This window comes from Camellia sinensis, chromosome 5 (assembly GCF_055761805.1).
Source record: "Camellia sinensis isolate YWXY chromosome 5, ASM5576180v1, whole genome shotgun sequence".
Taxonomy (NCBI): Eukaryota; Viridiplantae; Streptophyta; class Magnoliopsida; order Ericales; family Theaceae; genus Camellia; species Camellia sinensis.
Window position 1 is genome coordinate 213,444,417 of NC_138965.1, and position 18,274 is coordinate 213,462,690.

At 45.1% G+C, this 18,274-nt stretch overlaps 1 protein-coding gene across 2 annotated transcripts in view; it reads left to right on the plus strand.

Moving 5' to 3' along the window:
• Positions 1–14,037, plus strand: part of LOC114318339 (uncharacterized) — a 25,462-nt gene extending 11,425 nt beyond the window's left edge. For both annotated transcript variants that reach the window (XM_082871449.1, XM_082871448.1), the window contains exons 5-7: positions 11,811–11,907; positions 11,994–12,281; positions 12,654–14,037. In XM_082871449.1, coding sequence (XP_082727575.1) covers positions 11,811–11,907; positions 11,994–12,281; positions 12,654–13,631 — 1,363 coding nt within the window. In that variant the 3' untranslated portion in view covers positions 13,632–14,037. The remainder of the gene's footprint in view (positions 1–11,810; positions 11,908–11,993; positions 12,282–12,653) is intronic.
• The last annotated feature ends 4,237 nt before the right edge of the window (positions 14,038–18,274 follow it).

Consider the following 18,274-nt stretch of genomic DNA (forward strand, 5'->3'; position numbering starts at 1 on the left):
GTTCTTCCATAGGAGGCACAGGGCTCACTTCACACCAAGGCTCCCCCGGAAATGAGGACGGTGACACCGGAGAGGACAAGAAATAGGACTGAGATTCAAAGAAAGTGACATCCATGGACACAAACCACTTACGAGAAGAAGGGTGGTAACATTTATACCCCTTTTGAGTAGGAGAGTAACCAAGGAAAACACACTTGAGGGAGCGAGGGTCCAACTTACCACGAGAGGGAGAGTGATTATGGACAAAACAGACACAACCAAATATTTTGGGAGGAATAGAAAACAAGGACTGAGAACCGAGGAGGACGTGAAGCGGAGCCTGTTTGTCCAAGACCTGGGTAGGGAGACGATTAATAAGATGGGCAGCGGTGAGAACAGCGTCGCCCCAATAGAGTCGAGGCACATTCATAAAAAAACACATGCACCGAGCCATGTCAAGAAGATGCCGATTCTTGCGTTCGGCTACCCCATTTTGTTGGGGGGTATTGGTGCAAGAGGTCTGATGGATAATGCCATGAGTAGAGAAATATTGTCCTAACCCAGAAGCTATGTATTCCCCGCCATTATCAGAACGAAATATTTTGATAGTGGCCCCAAACTGAGTACAAATCATCTTATGAAAAGTGCGAAACACAGAGAAAACCTCACTCTTATCTTTCATGAGATACACCCAAGTAGCACGAGAAAAATCATCAATAAATGTAACAAACCAGCGATGACCGTTCACAGACAGAACACGAGAGGGACCCCAAACATCAGAATGTATTAATGAAAAAGGAACTAAGCTTTTATTCAAACTGGGAGCAAAAGAAGCTCTATGTTGTTTTCCAAGTTGACAAGACTCACAAAGAAAGTCAGACACATGATGATTTGCGAAACTAGAAGGAAATAAATGCTTAAGTAAATGAAATGAGGGATGCCCAAGACGCCGATGCCATAGCCATACATCAGCGGAGGTAGTAGAAGACGTAGTGGTAGAATAAGCAAGTTTGTCCGGTTGATCTAGGAAGTAGAGACCATTTTCTGCACTACCACTGCCAATCGTCCTCCCCGTGACAAGGTCCTGAAAAAGACAATGATCAGGAAAAAACGTCACACGACAATTCAAATCCTGGGTAAGACGACTTAAGGATAACAGATTGATAGAAAACTTGGGAACATGGAGAACAGAAGATAGATGTATGGTAGGAGTGACTTGGACTAAACCTTTTCCAGAAATGGAAGAAACAGTTCCATCGGCAATCCTAACTTTGTCCTGACCTGAAGAGGGCTTATAGACAGAGAAAAGATCAGAGGAGCCAGACATATGATCTGAGGCACCAGAATCAATAATCCACGGCAAAGATGGATGACACAGGAAAGCACAAGGAGAAGATGCTAAGTTACCTGAGCGGGCAACGGACGAGGAAGCGGTACTGAGAGCAGTAGAAGATCGGCGGTCCAACAATTGGCGCAAAGCATCCTCCAGCTCAGTATCAGAAGCTTGGGTAACAGAAGTAGAATTAGAATCAAGGGTATCAACGGCACTAGACTGATGAGCCCGGGAATAGGAACTACGGCCCCTAGATTGACCTGACCGACCTCCTCGAGAACCAGACCGATCACCGCGACCCCCAGATGGAGTCCCATGAAGCTTCCAACACGTCTCACGAGTATGCCGCGGCTTCTTGCAATAATCACAGAATACAGACTCCTTAGCAGCAGACGGATGAGGCAGGCTGAGGCCATCTCGAGGAGTAGACAGTAATGCGGAACGGTCAGTAGGGACAGGGGACATCATAGCAGACCGGCGACTCTCCTCATTTTGTACATAAGAAAATGCCTCCTGAAGTGAAGGAAGAGTATCCATACTCAGAACTCGACCCCTAACTGGATCATACTCTACATTTAGGCCGGCCAAAAATTTAAAGACCCGTTCCCGTGAGATGAACTTCTTGTACCCGACAGAATCAGTAAGGCAAACGGGCTTATAGTCTTCCAGGTGATCAAGGCGTTTCCAGCCGTTGGTGAGGAAAGTGAAGTACTGAAGAACAGTCTGCTCCCCCTGAAGTGAGCTCTCAATAGAGCGGCGCAACTCAAATGCCTGTGAAAAATTCCCTTTGCGGGAATAGGTAGCAGCCACAGCCTCCCAAACGTCCTGGGCAGTCTCCATAGATAAGTAGCCCTCACCAAGTTCTGGAACCATCGAATGGATAAGCCAACTCATAATTAAAGAGTTGGTAATCTCCCATTGGTCATAACCTGAGTCAGTGGTACTAGGTGCCTGTATCCTGCCATCAACATATCCCATCTTCCCTCTGCTCTTCAAAAACATAGTCAAGCTTTGAGACCATGCTAGGTAGTTTTGACCATTAAATAGAGAGGTGGTGATTTTCAGGCTAGGGTTGGGGTTCTCAGTCATGGTAGTAGGTAGAATGGGACTTTCACTCTTTGGTGTTTGAGAAGAAGGGGACGCACTGGTGGAATCTGTCATGGATACAATACTACCGAACCCGCAACAAAACTAGTAGCAATCACAAACCTGGAAGGTGGTAATGATATAACAGGCACAATGACCACTATAAAGATATAACAAAATTTAAGAAACCATATTTTTTTTTTTTTTTTTTTGTGTTTTTTTTTTTTTTGTTTTTTCGGTTTTTTTTTTTGTTTTTTTTTTTTCTTTTTTTTTTTCGGTTTTTTTTTTTTTTTCTTTTTTTTTTTTTTGTTTTTATATATAAATTGATATCAGGATATATACATGGATTTATATATAAATATAAATATATATATATATATATATATCAGGCTAGTTTTATATATATATTAATATATATATCTATTTATATATACACTAGGTCGGAGATCATACCACAGTGAGGATGAGTGACGACGACGATGAGGGGTGAGGAAGACGAGTGACGAACGTCTGGAGGAGCTGGACGAGTGACGAGCAGAGGGGCTGAGGAGCTGAGAAAGACGACGACGAGCTGAGGAGCTGAGGAGATCGACGAGCAGAGGAGAAGAACGAAGACGAAGAACGAAGACGAAGCAGATGGTCCAACCGGTTGATGAAGACGAAGCAGCGTGACAACAGTGACTGAAGATCGACCCAGTAGATGATCCAACTAGGTACGTTTTTGAACCCTAACCCTAGAGGTGAAGCTCTGATACCATGAAGCTTGGGTAACCAGCTTAGGGTATGATAGAAGATCACCCCTTATTTATAAAATGAAGATTAGGGTTTACAAAGAAAACAATTACAAGATGATCCCTGAGGGTATAAAATGATTACAGACCCTACTCACTTTCGGCTAATATAATATGCCAAACACTTTCGGCTAATATAATATGCTAACAAGTATTGCGTAGTGTTCTATGTAGTTTTGTCGGATGAGGAATGGGTCGGACAGGGTCCGGATGCTCCACAGGATGATTGAACCTCGTCTTCCTAGTTGTACTTGCACCAAGTCCGTCGAGAAGGACCCCGGGGGTGGGGTTCCTTCTTGAGGACCCTCCGATGTTTAAGTTAGATGAGTCTCTAGTAGAAGAATGGAAGCTTTTAGCTTAGAGAGGAAGTAGAAGGTAGTTAGAGAGAGAGTGATTACTTGTATATATTGATTTCTCCCATACCTTTCTGGCCTCTTCGCTTACCGTGCCCTGTCAGTCGACCTATCCTATCAGCCGTAAGTCTATGGTAGTGTTGTCATGCCGTGGACTTCACAGAAGGAGGTTGCTTGTCTCTTCTTCTTGTCTGGCTCCTGGGCCTAAGTTGGGTTAGGAATTATTTGGACAGCCCATTGGGCCACTTGTTTGGGCTATGCCCATCAGTAGTCCCCTATTCCCGAGTGCAGCTTTAGTCCAACGAAGGAAATAATAAAGAGTAAAGTAGTCCCCCAAGTCACGGAAGGAGGCAGGGCGACGGTGGCCAAATTTATTGAGCAAATGAGTGGGTGCTGCGATAGAGGTAGGACCGCTCAAAAACCAACTGGGCAAGGCGCAGTGAGAGTTAAAGGGAGTAAAGTTGGAGATTTTGGGCCTGCGCAAAGCGGCGCAGACTGCGTGCGCCGAAAGGAGTCGGCATGTGTGAAATTGTGAGGAATGTAAAGTGCTAGCCCTTGTGTAGAGCAATGCAACCGAGGCTGAGGCCTTTGGGAGGTCGGTTGAGGACCTGGGCAGTCGGCTGATGGATTAGCTCGTACCGTAAGTTTGTATTCAGTTTGACTGAGGCTTTTTGGTGCTCGGTCTGGCCGAGATCTTGATGTGCTCAGGCTGGCTGAGACTCTGTGGGTGCTCAGTCTGGGAGCCTTTTGTACACTCAGTCTAGCTAAGGTCTTTGGGCTCAGTTTAACTGAGGCTTTGGACGGTCAGCCGATGTAAAAGAAGTTGAATACCTTACTTGTAGAATTAAACCCAGTCTTGTTGAGTTTGTTTAGCCCGCAGGGTCTCACTTGGTTTGCAGAGCGCGTTGGACGGTCAGCTAATGGTTTTGGAGGTCGACTGATGACCGGGGGGTCGGACTATGACTGTTGGAAGTCTTGGAGGTTGGCTAATTTTTGGAGGTTGGCAGATGACTATTGGAAGCCTTGGAGGTCGGCCGAGCAGTTTTGGAGGTTGGCGGAGTACTTTGGTGGTTGGCCAGTGCTCTTTGGCAGTAGGCCGATGGATTTTAGATGGTCGGCTATTGCTCGCGGAGCGAATGGTGGAAGAAGCGGTCCCTATTGTTGCTGAGGACGGCTGTTTTGGACTTGATCCTAATTTTGACGGACGATTTGTAGAGGCGGAGGGGTAGAAACTGGTAGTTCTCGTTGGAACATGGCTTGGTTTTGCTCAATCAAGTGGTTAACGCTGTCGGCGTTTCTTCGTGAAGTATGGAGATGGATTGTTTGGGTTAGAAGGCTCGGCTGGGGCCTTTCTTGTAGTGCCTTGGAGGGCTTGGTTGTTGCGTGAGCGTGCTTGGACACACCGTCGAGCCATTACTTGATCTAATGTGATGGTGCTCGTGAGTCCGTGTGAACAGTGAGCTGGCTTTTTGTAGGCCATGTCGGTGGACCTTCTTCAGAGTTCAATATTTTGGTCAGAGAAGGTACTTCATCAGTCAAATATAATAATAACATGAGCAATGATGGGTCTCAGTATGCTGACAATGACGATGAGAAGCTCCAGAACAGAGTGGTGATGGAGGCTTTTGCCAATATTTCAGCCATGAAAGCAATATATGCCCACTTACAGTGTGCTTAGTCTCCGTTTGATGTTGATGGCATTCAAGCTGTGGAGCAGCTGGTGGCTTCCCAAATGTTTGTCTTCCGCATAGTGGTTTTCCACATGGAGGCCTTTTGCATGGAGGTCTCCCATATGGTGGTCTTTCGCATGGTGGCTGTGGATTTCCTCATGGAGGTCTTCTATATGGTTGTCGGTCGCCCATCGGGATCGGTCGATTGGTCTCCCACGTGGGGGTCTTAGAAATTGTTAAAATACACCTACTCTCCACCTACTCCTCACCTACTCCATACCTACTACACACTCACCTATTCTCTTCCCACATCCTCTCTTCTATATATAGGAATCATTGTAATATATCAATATATTAATCAATAATACATCAATTTTTTACATGGTATCAGAGCAGGTTTAGAACCTAATATTTTTGCTTCCCCGGCGGGCGGCAACCTCACCTTAGCCGCCCGCCGGACCTCAACCTAGTCCGCTAAAATTGTCTACACATACCTTGAAATTTCTTCGAGTCCACCACTTTCAATTTTTTCTACACCGATGCTCCTCCTTCCGCCACCAGCTACACCGTCCTCCACATCATCAGCGACCTCGTCTCCCTCCTCGTTGTGCAAAAGCGTCTCGAAAACCACCGCTTTGGACACAAGTAGTCGTCACAGATTCTTCTGAATTCATCGATGGTGTCCCGGGTCGCCGCTTTTTAGGTGAGGACTGAAAATTCAGTGCTCCTCCGCTGCCGCCGAACTTGCCCATGAGAATTTCTTGCCCTGGAGTAACCTTCTTCCAACCTCTTTGACCACAGACCAAAAAATTATATCTTCTGGAACAAGCTTCCCTTGGTTCACAGCATTCGCAATCTGTTTATAGATGGAGGAGTGAGGGTGGAGCTCTTGCAAAATTGCTAAAACAGCAAAACCCATGAAAGGGGAGTGCATCACCAGCAGCTTATCTGATGCCTTGTTGGACCTCATCAATTCTGATAATATCGCAGCCATGGAAGTGAAAGCGGAGGCGCCATAGATCAAGCAAGTGGTGGGAAACCAAGACTTGCCAGCCAAAATGGCGTAAAGATTGGCGAGACAGAGGGGCCACTGGAAGAGCAGCTCGAGCCAAACAAGACCCACAAAAAACAAAATTGGGCTTATCGGTGAACAAGTAATCGCCATATTCGCTGGTGTACCAGAGCTTGAGATCGACGAGAACCTTAGGGAAGAGATCTATAGAAAGGCAAGTCTGTCCGTCAATGAGTGGCGCAGCAAGAGCGATCACAGTGAATACGAGGAAGAGTATTGGGTTTACAAGCTTAACCAAAGCACCCATTACAGATCTCTCAATCTCTCTCTCTCTCTCTCATCTCCGGCCTCCTCAACCTGAACCTCTCCAACAATGGGTTCAACGAAACCTTCCCTCCTCTGCTGGTTCAACGAAACAAGTTTGATGTTGGTACATGGGGAAGTGGACTCATTTGGCCCACGGTTTTGCTCAAAACCAGCATATAGTTTCAAAGACGCACAGAGATGCTCCACTTTTGCTGCCCAGACAACAATCTTCTTTTCTTTTTCCTTTTATTTATTTATTTTTTTTTTTATCTCCTTTTTTGAAACTATAATCATCTCTTCCACCAAAACATCTTTCACGTAAATATCCATCATCTCTTCTTTTCTTTCTTTTTCTTTTCTTTTTATTTATTTATTTATTTATTTTTATTTTTATTTTATTATTATTTATATTATTATTATTATTATTATTATTATTATTATTATTATTATTATTATTATATATATTTTTTCCTTTTCTTTTCTATCTCTATCTATATCTATGTCCATTCCAACCACTTTTGATTTTTCACCATTTTCTTTTATTTCATTCCACCAAAAAAAAAAACAAAAAAAAAACAAAACAAAACACCAACAATCCATTCACACCCCACTCGTTTTCCTTCCCACAAACTTGTCATTTCTTCTTGCCGGGATCAACCCCAATCCCAATTTTACACAAAAAAAAAAAAAAAAAAAACAACAACAACAACAACAACAACAACAAAACCAACAACAACCACACACACAACACCCTCCCTCCCCAGGAGGGATTTTTCTTTACCCTTCTCTACTCTACTGCAGGTCTCTTCTTTTTGCCTCCGTCCTGAGCGGCCCTTGACGGTGTTGCCTCCGTGTTTCCCACTCCACTGGGCACGATCACTACTCCCTGCTCCTCCACTGCAGCATATGGCGGACCTCCAAAACGGAACATAACGGTGGCCTTCCGCTTCAGCTCCTTATTTTCCGCCTTTAGCACACTTATCTCTGCTCGCGCATCCTTATACATGCGCTGGAGCAGAGCCAGTTGGGCGTTTAAATGCTGCACCTCATTTGTCCTACTCTGCAGCCGGTGCGACAAGTCTGTGACCGCCGTCATGGTCTCCACACATGACTTCAAAGTATACTGATTGGCCTCAATATCAGTTTGCACCGCCATTTTTTGCTCCACAGACCGCATCGGAAAGTTCAACGGAGCAAAATCAGAGGTGTTTGGTTGAGGTTCACGGGCCACCGCACCAGTTATCTCTCTTGTTGACTCGTTGAGGTCTGGAAAGAGAGTGAGCAGACTACGGGACGAAGAGGCCATTTTTTGGGCAACCGAGTATTACAGAGTGTTTCAAGATTTGCAGCTCTTAGAGACAATCTCTCAGAAAACGAATATCTCTCTCAGAAAATGAAGAGTTTTTTTCAGAAGTTTTTTCACAAAGTTTTTTTGTCTTCGCTTCTGTCTCAAGCACAGCCTCCGCCTCAGTTTATAAAGACCCTGACGAAGAGGCAGACACGCGCATCATGCGCCGCTCGGCGCTCGACGACAACATGGGCGCGCCTTTTGATGGCACGCCTTTTTATGGATTGGGCACGTCTTTTGATGGCACGCCTTTTGAAAGATTGGGCACACCTTTTGAGGGTGCGACTTTTTAGGGGTCCGACAAGACTCTGTAAACTGTCCCGACATTGATTCCGGTTAGCTCCTTCAAGGGTCCGACAAGACTCTGTAAACTGTCCCGACATTGATTCCGGTTAGCTCCTTCATGGGTCCGACAAGACTCTGTAAACTGTCCCGACATTGATTCCGGTTAGCTCCTTCATGGGTCCGACAAGACTCTATAAACTGTCCCGACATTGATTCCGGTTAGTTTCTACAAGGGTCCAGCAAGACTCTGTAAACTGTCACAACATTGTCTGCTGCAACGGTCCGACATGACCCCATAAACTGTCTTCTACATCGGTCTAACACCGCCATCCAGTGTCCTCTACACCGTTATGACACCACCATACAGTGTCCTCTACAACGTTATGACACCACCATACAGTGTCCTCTACAACGTTATGACACCACCATCCAGTGTCTTTACCAATGGTCTGACACGACCATACAGTGTCTCCTATCCTCCTTTATTTTTATGTATTTTCTTGTTTTGTTACTCTCTCCAAACTCAAGTTGGTTAGTTCCTATCCCCCTTGAGTTTGCGGGGGGCTGTTAAAATACACCTACTCTCCACCTACTCCTCACCTACTCCATACTTACTACACACTCACCTATTCTCTTCCCACATCCTCTCTTCTATATATAGGAATCATTGTAATATATCAATATATTAATCAATAATACATCAATTTTTTACAGAAATGATCTAGGGCAAACAGCAGACTGACTTATATTTAGAGCTGGGTCCCAAGTCATGATGTTGAACTCCTTCATTGTTGCTTGTGCTCATGTTAGAGGAGTGGTTATCTGTGTGGTTTGGAGTCTTCTCCATGCTCAGTCTAGCTGAGACTTTGTAAACTCAGTTTGGCCAAGGTCTTCATGCTCAGTCTGGATGAGGCTTTTGTAAACTCGGTTTGGCCAAGGTCTTCATGCTCAGTCTAGATGAGGCTTTTGTAAACTCGGTCTGGCCGAGGTCTTCATGCTCAGTATGGCTGAGGCTTTAAGTAATTTGGTCAGGACTCCCCCTTGGTGCTCAGTCTGGCTGAGACTTTAAGTAGTGCTCAGTCTGGCTAAGACTTTATGTAACTTGGTTTGGCCAAGGTCTTCGTGGGTAGGATCTGATACCATGCCCCTTACGGCTTTAAATTACTCGGTCTGGCCGAGGTCTTCGTGCTCAGTCTGGCTGAGGCTTTAAGTAATGCTCAGTCTGGCTAAGGCTTTATGTAACTCGGTCTGGCCGAAGTCTTCATACTCAGTCTGGCTGAGGCTTTAAGTAATTTGGTCAGGACTCCCCCTTGGTGCTCAGTCTGGCAGAGGCCTTAAGTAGTGCTCAATCTGGCTGAGACTTTATATAACTCGGTCTGGCCGAGGTCTTCGTGGGTAGGATCTGATACCATGCCCCTCACGGCTTTAAATTACTCGGTCTAACCGAGGTCTTCGTGTTCAGTCTGGCTGAGGCTTTAAGTAATGCTCAGTCTGGCTGAGGCTTTATGTAACTCGGTTTGGCCGAGGTCTTCATACTCAGTCTGGCTGAGGCTTTCAGTAGTGCTCAGTCTGGCTGAGGTCTTCATGCTCAGTCTGGCTAAGGCTTTTTGATCTGAAATGTTATGAAATGTGCAACATAGATAAAAGAAGTTTGAATATCTTACTCATGATGTCCTTAAGGAGGGAGAAGTAGACCATTCGGATATGGCGGAGGTGCTGGGGCTCCGTCTGATTGTTGCTGAAGTTGCTGATCGAGCTATGTTGTTGACCGAACTAGTTTACTGACCAACCTATGTTGCCGATCGAGTTGTCGACCGACTAATGATGCCAACCGATCTAGTTTGCCGACCGAGCTATGTTGCCGACCGAACTAGTTTGCTGACCGACTTATGTTGCCGACCGCCGACCGAACTAGTTTACCGACTGATCTAGTTTGCCGACCGAGCTATGTTGCCGACCAAGCTATGTTGCCGACCGCCGACCCGAACTAGTTTGCCGACTGATCTAGTTTGCCGATCGAGCTATGTTGCCGACCGCCAACCCGAACTAGTTTGCCGACCGAGCTATGTTGCCGACCGCCGACCGAGTTATGTTGCTGACCGCCGATCGAGTTGTCGACCGACCAATGATGCCAACCGATCTATGTTGCCGACCGACCTACGTTGCCGAGCTGGGTTGGTTGGGTGTGCACGGGGCTCAAGGTGCAGGGATGCACGTGATGATGCGACATGACACAGACATAGGGAAAAGAGAGAGAGTTAGTGGCTTGGGGAGTGAAGCCCATGTCTTCACGTGGGGCAATCTGGGCCTTTGATATGGATCAAATGGGAAATACTTGTCCAGAGCTTTGTTTTTGAACTTTTTGCTTGTTTGTTTGTTGTTTTTTTTTTGAAGTCTTGACGACTTTGAATTGCTTGGTACGGGGGTTGATTTTGGTGCGTAGGTAGACCTCCGCGGTGCTCACCAACGACAATGGTGAGGTGAGCCGAGAGCGGCGTGAAGAGGCATCGGAGAGCCAAGTTGAGGTACGATTGGACCGGTCTAGGAATGAGATCGTCGGCCATGGATCGGTCTAGAATCATGGTGCCAGCGAGAGAGGTGTAGGCGGGGAAAACGTCGCTGCCGCCGCCGCTAGGAAGCCATGAATCATGTGGTAACCATTCATTCCGACACTGAAGGTGGGTGAAAAGGAAACTATTTCCGGTGACAATGAGCACAACCGCCAATCAGAAGAGTTTCCCACAGACGGCGCCAACTGTTCTATGTAGTTTTGTCGGATGAGGAATGGGTCGAACAGGGTCCGGATGCTCCACAGGATGATTGAACCTCGTCTTCCTAGTTGTACCTGCACCAAGTCCGTCGAGAAGGACCCCGGGGGTGGGGTTCCTTCTTGAGGACCCTCCGATGTTTAAGTTAGATGAGTTTCTAGTAGAAGAATGGAAACTTTTAGCTTAGAGAGGAAGTAGAAGGTAGTTAGAGAGAGAGTGATTACTTGTATATATTGATTTCTTCCATACCTTTCTGGCCTCTTCGCTTACCGTGCCCTGTCAGTCGACCTGTCCTATCAGCCGTAAGTCTATGGTAGTGTTGTCATGCCGTGGACTTCACAGAAGGAAGTTGCTTGTCTCTTCTTCTTGTCTGGCCCCTGGGCCTAAGTTGGGTTAGGAATTGTTTGGACAGCCCATTGGGCCACTTGTTTGGGCTGTGCCCATCACGTAGTATCCTTCCAAATTGACATCATGTTCTTTCTACCCGTTGTTTAAGACTGATATTTGATGAAGATTCAGTGAACTGGTAATTAGTAGAGGCACTATTCTTACCAGTATTTAGGAACGTCCTGTAATAATGAATATTTATTCACTTTAAATCTGAAGGTTAAAAGTAACGAAGCGAATAGTAGTTTGAATTTTCACAATGATGGCAAGTTATTTGATTTCATCAAAATAACATCTTACCAAGTTGGGTAGATTTCATTGCTCGATTTGGCCAGTTATGCAATATTTTCGCTCGTTTAACTTCCTACTGTTTTACTACGTCACTTCTTAAACATCATAAATTTCCCCACATATTTGAAGAAGATAAACTTACATTCTTTTCTTTTCTTTGATTTTTTTATTTTATTTTATTTTTTATATTTTTTTGGACAGAATTGGTCAAGAAACGCTAATGGAAGATAATTTGGCTGATGATGACATAGAGGTCGAATTGGCTCCCATAACTGTACAGTTGGCACATGTTCAACAGGTATGATATTGGCATTACATACATGTTTATCTCTTCTTTTTCAAATGCTCATTTGTCATTTTATCCAAATTGGCTTATTTTTTCAGCTCCTCGGACACACACAAGAAGCCATTGAAGCTTACGCAGACATTATAAAGCGAAATCTGGCAGATGAATCATCACTTGCAGTGGCATCAAACAACCTTGTATCATTGAAGGGTCCAAAAGACGTCTCTGATAGCCTAAGGAAACTTGATCGATTAATAGAAAAAGGCAGCGGGCCACAGATTTTCCAGCTTGCTCGTGGACTTGACCTAAAGCTTTCACCCAAACAAAGGGAAGCAATATATGCCAATCGGGCACTTCTGCTTCTTCACTCTAATCGGACTGATCAGGTCTTAAATTTCTCTTACCTTCTTCTAAACCCCTTCCCCAACGTTGTTAGGAATCCGTAACACTTAACTAGGATTGGTGAAACTCGAAACATAGAAACAGACAAATGCACAAATGACATGCACACACGAAGAACACAAGGTTTTTGTGGTTCGCCCCAAGCTAGATCAATGTCCATGACTACTACGGTTTTCACTATAAATACATAGAAATAGAGCAATGTGTCCAGTTGGATCCACGGTCAAGTGGTTAGTGTCCACTACTTATTAGGATCAACACTACCCCAACAAATCCTCCACGCAACCGTCTCCTTTTCTCCCTTGTTTGTTTTAGTTTTATTTGAATTATTATTCAAATTGAGGGTACATTTGCAGGCTCGAGAACTTGTTGCTGCACTGCCAGACATGTTTCCTGATAGTGTGATGCCAGTACTGCTTCAAGCTGCAGTTTTGGTGAGAGAGAACAAGGCTGGCCGAGCCGAAGAAATACTAGGCCAATTTTCAGAGAAGTTCCCTGACAAGTCAAAGGTCGTTCTCCTTGCAAGGGCTCAAGTTGCTGCTGCTGCTGGCCACCCTCAAGTTGCAGCCGAGTCCCTCTCAAAGATACCTGACATTCAACACATGCCAGCCACTGTCGCCACCCTCATATCTCTCAAAGAACGTGCGGGAGATATCGACGGTGCAATTGCTGTGTTTGATTCTGCGATCCAATGGTGGTCAAACGCCATGGCTGAAGACAACAAGCTCAATGTCATTATGCAAGAGGCAGCATCATTTAAGCTCAAGCACGGTCAGAAGGAGGAGGCTGCCCGGTTATACGAAGAGCTCGTCAAAAGCCACAGAAGTATTGAGGCTTTGGTTGGACTAATTAAGACCACTGCTCATTCAGATATTGATAAAGCGGAGGCTTATGAGAAGCAGTTGAAGCCGTTACCTGGTTTGAAGTCTGTTGATGTCGATAGTTTGGAGAAGACTTCCGGTGCAAAGCATGTTGACAGTGTGCCTCATGTGGGCATTACCGAGCAATTTGAAGTGAAGGGTAAGGAAAAAGCGAAGAAGAAGAGGAAGAGAAAGCCAAAGTATCCAAAAGGGTTTGACCCTGCAAACCCAGGTCCTCCACCAGATCCAGAACGGTGGCTACCTAAGAGGGAGAGGTCGAGTTACAGGCCAAAGAGAAAGGATAAGAGAGCGGCTCAGGTGAGAGGTTCGCAGGGTGCAGTGGCGAAAGAGGCCGTCAATGCTAATGCAAAATCAAACCAAACAACCAATGCGAAGGCAGCCTCTTCGCAGAATGCAGTTGCAGAGCAATCCAAGCCTTCTTCCAAGTCGTCTAGGAAGAAGTCAAGGAATTAACCGAGGAATAGAACAATATTGTTTGTTTTGCATTTTTGTTTTTTAGTTCTTGAGGAGAATAACATTTTGTTTTTGATGTCATTAGGGACTAAAATTTCGGTGATTTTGTCATTTGCCTTCATGTTGTCTTGAGCATATACAAAACCTTCAGACCTGGCCATATGACGCACCAAAACTACAATTTTTTACCAAAATTGAGTGATTTGTAATTTTATTTCTCAAATATTTGTGGTTTTAGCTTATTTACCAAACTTGGGTAGTTTGTGAATGTCAGAGTTCGAGAAACTTAGGAGACGGTGTGTGGGAAATAAGATTCCAAATCTTTGTAATAATTTTGAGTTTCTTTGCCTTTTAACCTTTTGATTTTGTATATCAAGTGGAAATGGAAATTTGATCAGTGACAAAACTCAGTAGGTCTATCAGTTTTGATGAACCAAGCTTTTCCCTCTTTTATTTGTTTTTGTTTTTTTCAAATATTCTGTTGAATGTGCTATGTATTTCATTTTATGCTACGGGGTGAGACTTACTATTAAGGTTTTTTTTCGAACTATACAAGATTGATGACATTTCCAATATCATCTTAAGTGTGGAATTGTTGGGCTTTGCATAATCAATTAACAATACATTTTTCCTAAAAAGAGAATATTATAGGCGCAAAATACAACACCAAACTAATTTTATTATTATTATTATTTTATTTTTATTTTTTTTACGCGAGTGTTTGGAGTTTTATTTTGGCTAATTTCTATTATAGGTAATCTATTCATCTCATATATATCAAGTAATTATTGAAGGAAAATGTCGAGGATAGTGAGAAAGTAAAGAATGTAACATTTACAGCGGGTTTTTATTTTTTTTTTTCAAAAAATAAAACTATAAAAAAATAATCATCATTTTAGGTTCTAATAGATTAAATGGACTGTAAAAGAAAAGGTAAAAATAAATATAACTACTTTTAAAAAAAAAAAAAATCACTAAAATGGCATTTTAAAAAAATAAAATTTGATAGGCTCATAATGTCCATAATCCACTATGAACAACCCAAGCCTACCACTTAAGGCCCAATACATAACCCAACTGATAAGCCCCAGCACAGCTGGAAGTCAACATGGCATGAAGGACCAATGATATTCAGACACGTGGCAGATAAAGGGCAAGCCACCTCAGCAGATAAAGATCTGCAAAGTTATTGCCGCTGCACATCACCATTAATGCAGCCCCTCACAGCATTTATTATGACAACGCCTCTCCGTCGGGACAGCACGCCCTCACCCTGAACAAGGTAAGCTACAGCATAGACTTTTGGCCAAGGTAACAGGTCGGACGGGACAACGAAATGATTACCAAAAGATATAAGTAGACGTTGAAGACAAGAAGAATGTTAAGTTTTCTTATCTCTCTAATCCATATCTCTACATTCCACTTCTCTCTCTCTAACTTGCTCGTCAGAGGGTTCGTTGGGGGACTCCCTGTTCCCCGTTGAACTCCTGTGCAGGTTCTCAGGTGGGCTTGGCCATTCAGATATCGGTTGGAGCAGCGTGGACCAGTTCGACCTATTCCTTCTGGAACCCGTTGTATCGTAATTGTATCATCAGTTGGCGCCGTCTGTGGGAACGCTTTGCTCTACGCGCCAGTTGTGCTTATTGTCGTCGGGGACCCTGTTCCAATAACCTTTTCCTGCTACCCATCAACGTGTATGGTCACGACTAGATCCATGGCTTCTCACCAAAATGCTGCCAACCATCAAGCTGACCCCCCCAATCCAAACAACCCATCACAGTATTTCATCGAGCTTACCAACAGCATCAACCGCATGGCCGAGCAAAACCAAGCCCTGATAAATGCTCTACTCCAAAGGGACCTCCCTATGCCTCTTCTACCACCTCCAGATATTCCATCCAACCAAGAACGAGCCCCGAGCCATACTATCCCGCAGCCCTATCCACCAAACTTGGAAGTAGGGGTGTTCGCGGATCGGTTTTGTGTGGTTTGCGGTTCGGTTTTGACCCGCCCGCATCTATGCGGTTTGGGAAAAAGTCAACCCGCAACCGCCCGCAGTGCGGTTTGCGGTTTGTGCGGATAGGGTTTGCAAATGTGCAGGCGGTTGCGGGCGGTTTGCGGTTTACAATTTTTTCTTTAAAAGTTAATTTTCAAGTTTTTTTTTCCCAGCGAATTTAGGCATCAGATTCATTTTATATATTTGTGATAACAATTTTTTGATGAGTTTACAAATAAAAATTGAATATCAATGCATTAAATGAAAGTACCCAAAACAAAGAGACCCTACACTAGCATTTTTGCTATGAAAAAAATGTATATCAATGCATTAAAGGTTGTACTCAATTAGAATTGCCAGTTCAGTAATCAATAATCAAACTATAAGTTCCATCGACCATTAGAAGGAAAATTTTATTAGGAAAAAGTGAATGAATCACCAATGAAAATCAAATAAGAAACCAAGTTTAGGACTTTATAATTCTACGGCATTAAGAAAGTTGAGAAATACTTAAAAATAAGGATCCTAGTGTCATAGAGAATATAATAGTACTCCTGTAAAAGTTACAAAGTTGGTATATAAAGAATAATAATAATAATAATAATAATAATAATAATAATAATTAAAGTGCGGGCGGTTTTTGCGGGTTGCGGGTTTAAACCGCGACCCGCCCGCAACCCGCAAATTTGTCATATTTCAAACCGCAACCGCCCGCATTATGTTTGCGAAACCGCCCATTTATATGCGGGTTGGGCGGGTTGGGCGGTTTGAGCGGTTCGGATAAACCGTTGCCCACCCCTACTTGGAAGGCTTACAACCTCCTCCTCCTCACATAAATCCACCACCTCGACCCTCGCGTCCATCGGTCCTGGCACCAACCCCTGAGGGAGAAGCCAGTAGCGTCCAACCCCTGCTCCCTTCCGGTGGTGATAACATCCCTCTCTGGGATGCAGAACTCCGAGCCATGAAGCTCCAACTCCAAGGGGTCATACAAAACATCCAGCATAAACTCTCTACCATAGCAAACTCACCATTTGTTGCCTCCATCAGGGACAAACCTCTACCCCCCAAGTTCAAAATGCCCACCATCGACTCTTTTGACGACACGACGGACCCGGTCGACCATCTGGAGACCTACAGAACCCTCATGATCCTTCATGCATTCCCTGACGAGATCATGTGTTGAGCTTTTCCCGTGACACTGAAGGGGTCAGCTCAGTTGTGGTCTAGCCAGTTACCAGCAGACTCCGTCTCCACTTTCTAGCATCTCAGTGACTCCTTCCTTAGTCATTTCATTGGAGCCCAGCGCCAGCGCCGTCCGGCAACCCAACTCCTTAACATCCGCCAGACCAAGGGGGAGTCCCTGTGTAGTTTCGTTACCTGCTTCAACACCGAAGCCTTGCAGGTGGCGGAAAACGATGATAAGGTCATCTTTATGGCTTTCATGGCCGGTCTGCGATCTTCCGATTTCCTGTTCTCCCTCTCTAAAAACCCCCCGACCTCCATGGCAGCCCTACTCTCCAAAGCCCAAAAATACATGAATGTAGAGGATTCCCTAGCCGCTCGGCAAGATCCAATAACCAAAAACCCGACCCCCAGGGAAAAGAGAAAAAACTCAGAACCCAGAAACACCCAGTATAATAGCCAAACACCACACTATACCGACCGACCCAAAGCTGACCGGTCGGCACCAGCCCGACCGACCGGTCGATTCGAGCGGTACACACCCCTTAACTCCCCCATGGAACAAGTCCTCAATCAGATCCAGCGAGACTAGCCCCTCAAATGGCCCCAACCTTCACGAACTCCTTCCAATCGGAAAGACCAGTTCAAATATTGCCGTTTTCACCAGGACCATGGCCATAACACCGATGAGTGCGTTAACCTCAAAGATCAGGTCGATACCCTAATACGTCAGGGACGTCTTAGCCGGTTCACGGACACCCGCCCTCAGCAGAGGCAAAGAACTGAGCCCCTCAGCAACAACCGCTGGCGCACCCCCCCGACAGCTAGCCCAACCTAACCAAGGCCATGATCGCCCTCCACAGCAACCTCGGCCGCCAGGCAATCCCCCCCCACCTGTTGGAGAAATCAGAGTCATTTCAGGCGGCCTTGCTTGCGGGGGACCATCCTGTTCGACTCAGAGGGCAAAACTTATAAAGATAAAGCAGGGCTCTGACAAAGCAGTTACCACGGTCGACCGATCCTCCAAACAGCCCAAGCAGTGGACCGAGCCTATCACTTTCACGGGCGCCGACTGTACAGGCATCCGTTATCCTCATGATGACCCTCTCGTCATTTCTGCCCTCCTCTTCAACTACAAGGTCAGACAAGTTCTCATCGACAACGGCAGTTCTTCAGACATCATCTTTCTCAACTGCTTTCGCCAACTCAAAATTGGAGAGGAAAGTCTGTCTCCTCTCCAAACTCCTTTGGTCGGTTGCACTGGTGACCGGGTGACCTCCATCGGCTCCATCGATCTCCCCATCACAATCGGCGAGTACCCACGGCAGACTACAAAGTTGCTCACCTTCCTTGTTGTCGATTGCACATCCGCCTACAACATCATCCTTGGCCGCACCGCTCTAAATGCCTTTCAAGCCATCACATCAACTTATCACCTTGCCATTAAGTTTCCTACCGATCT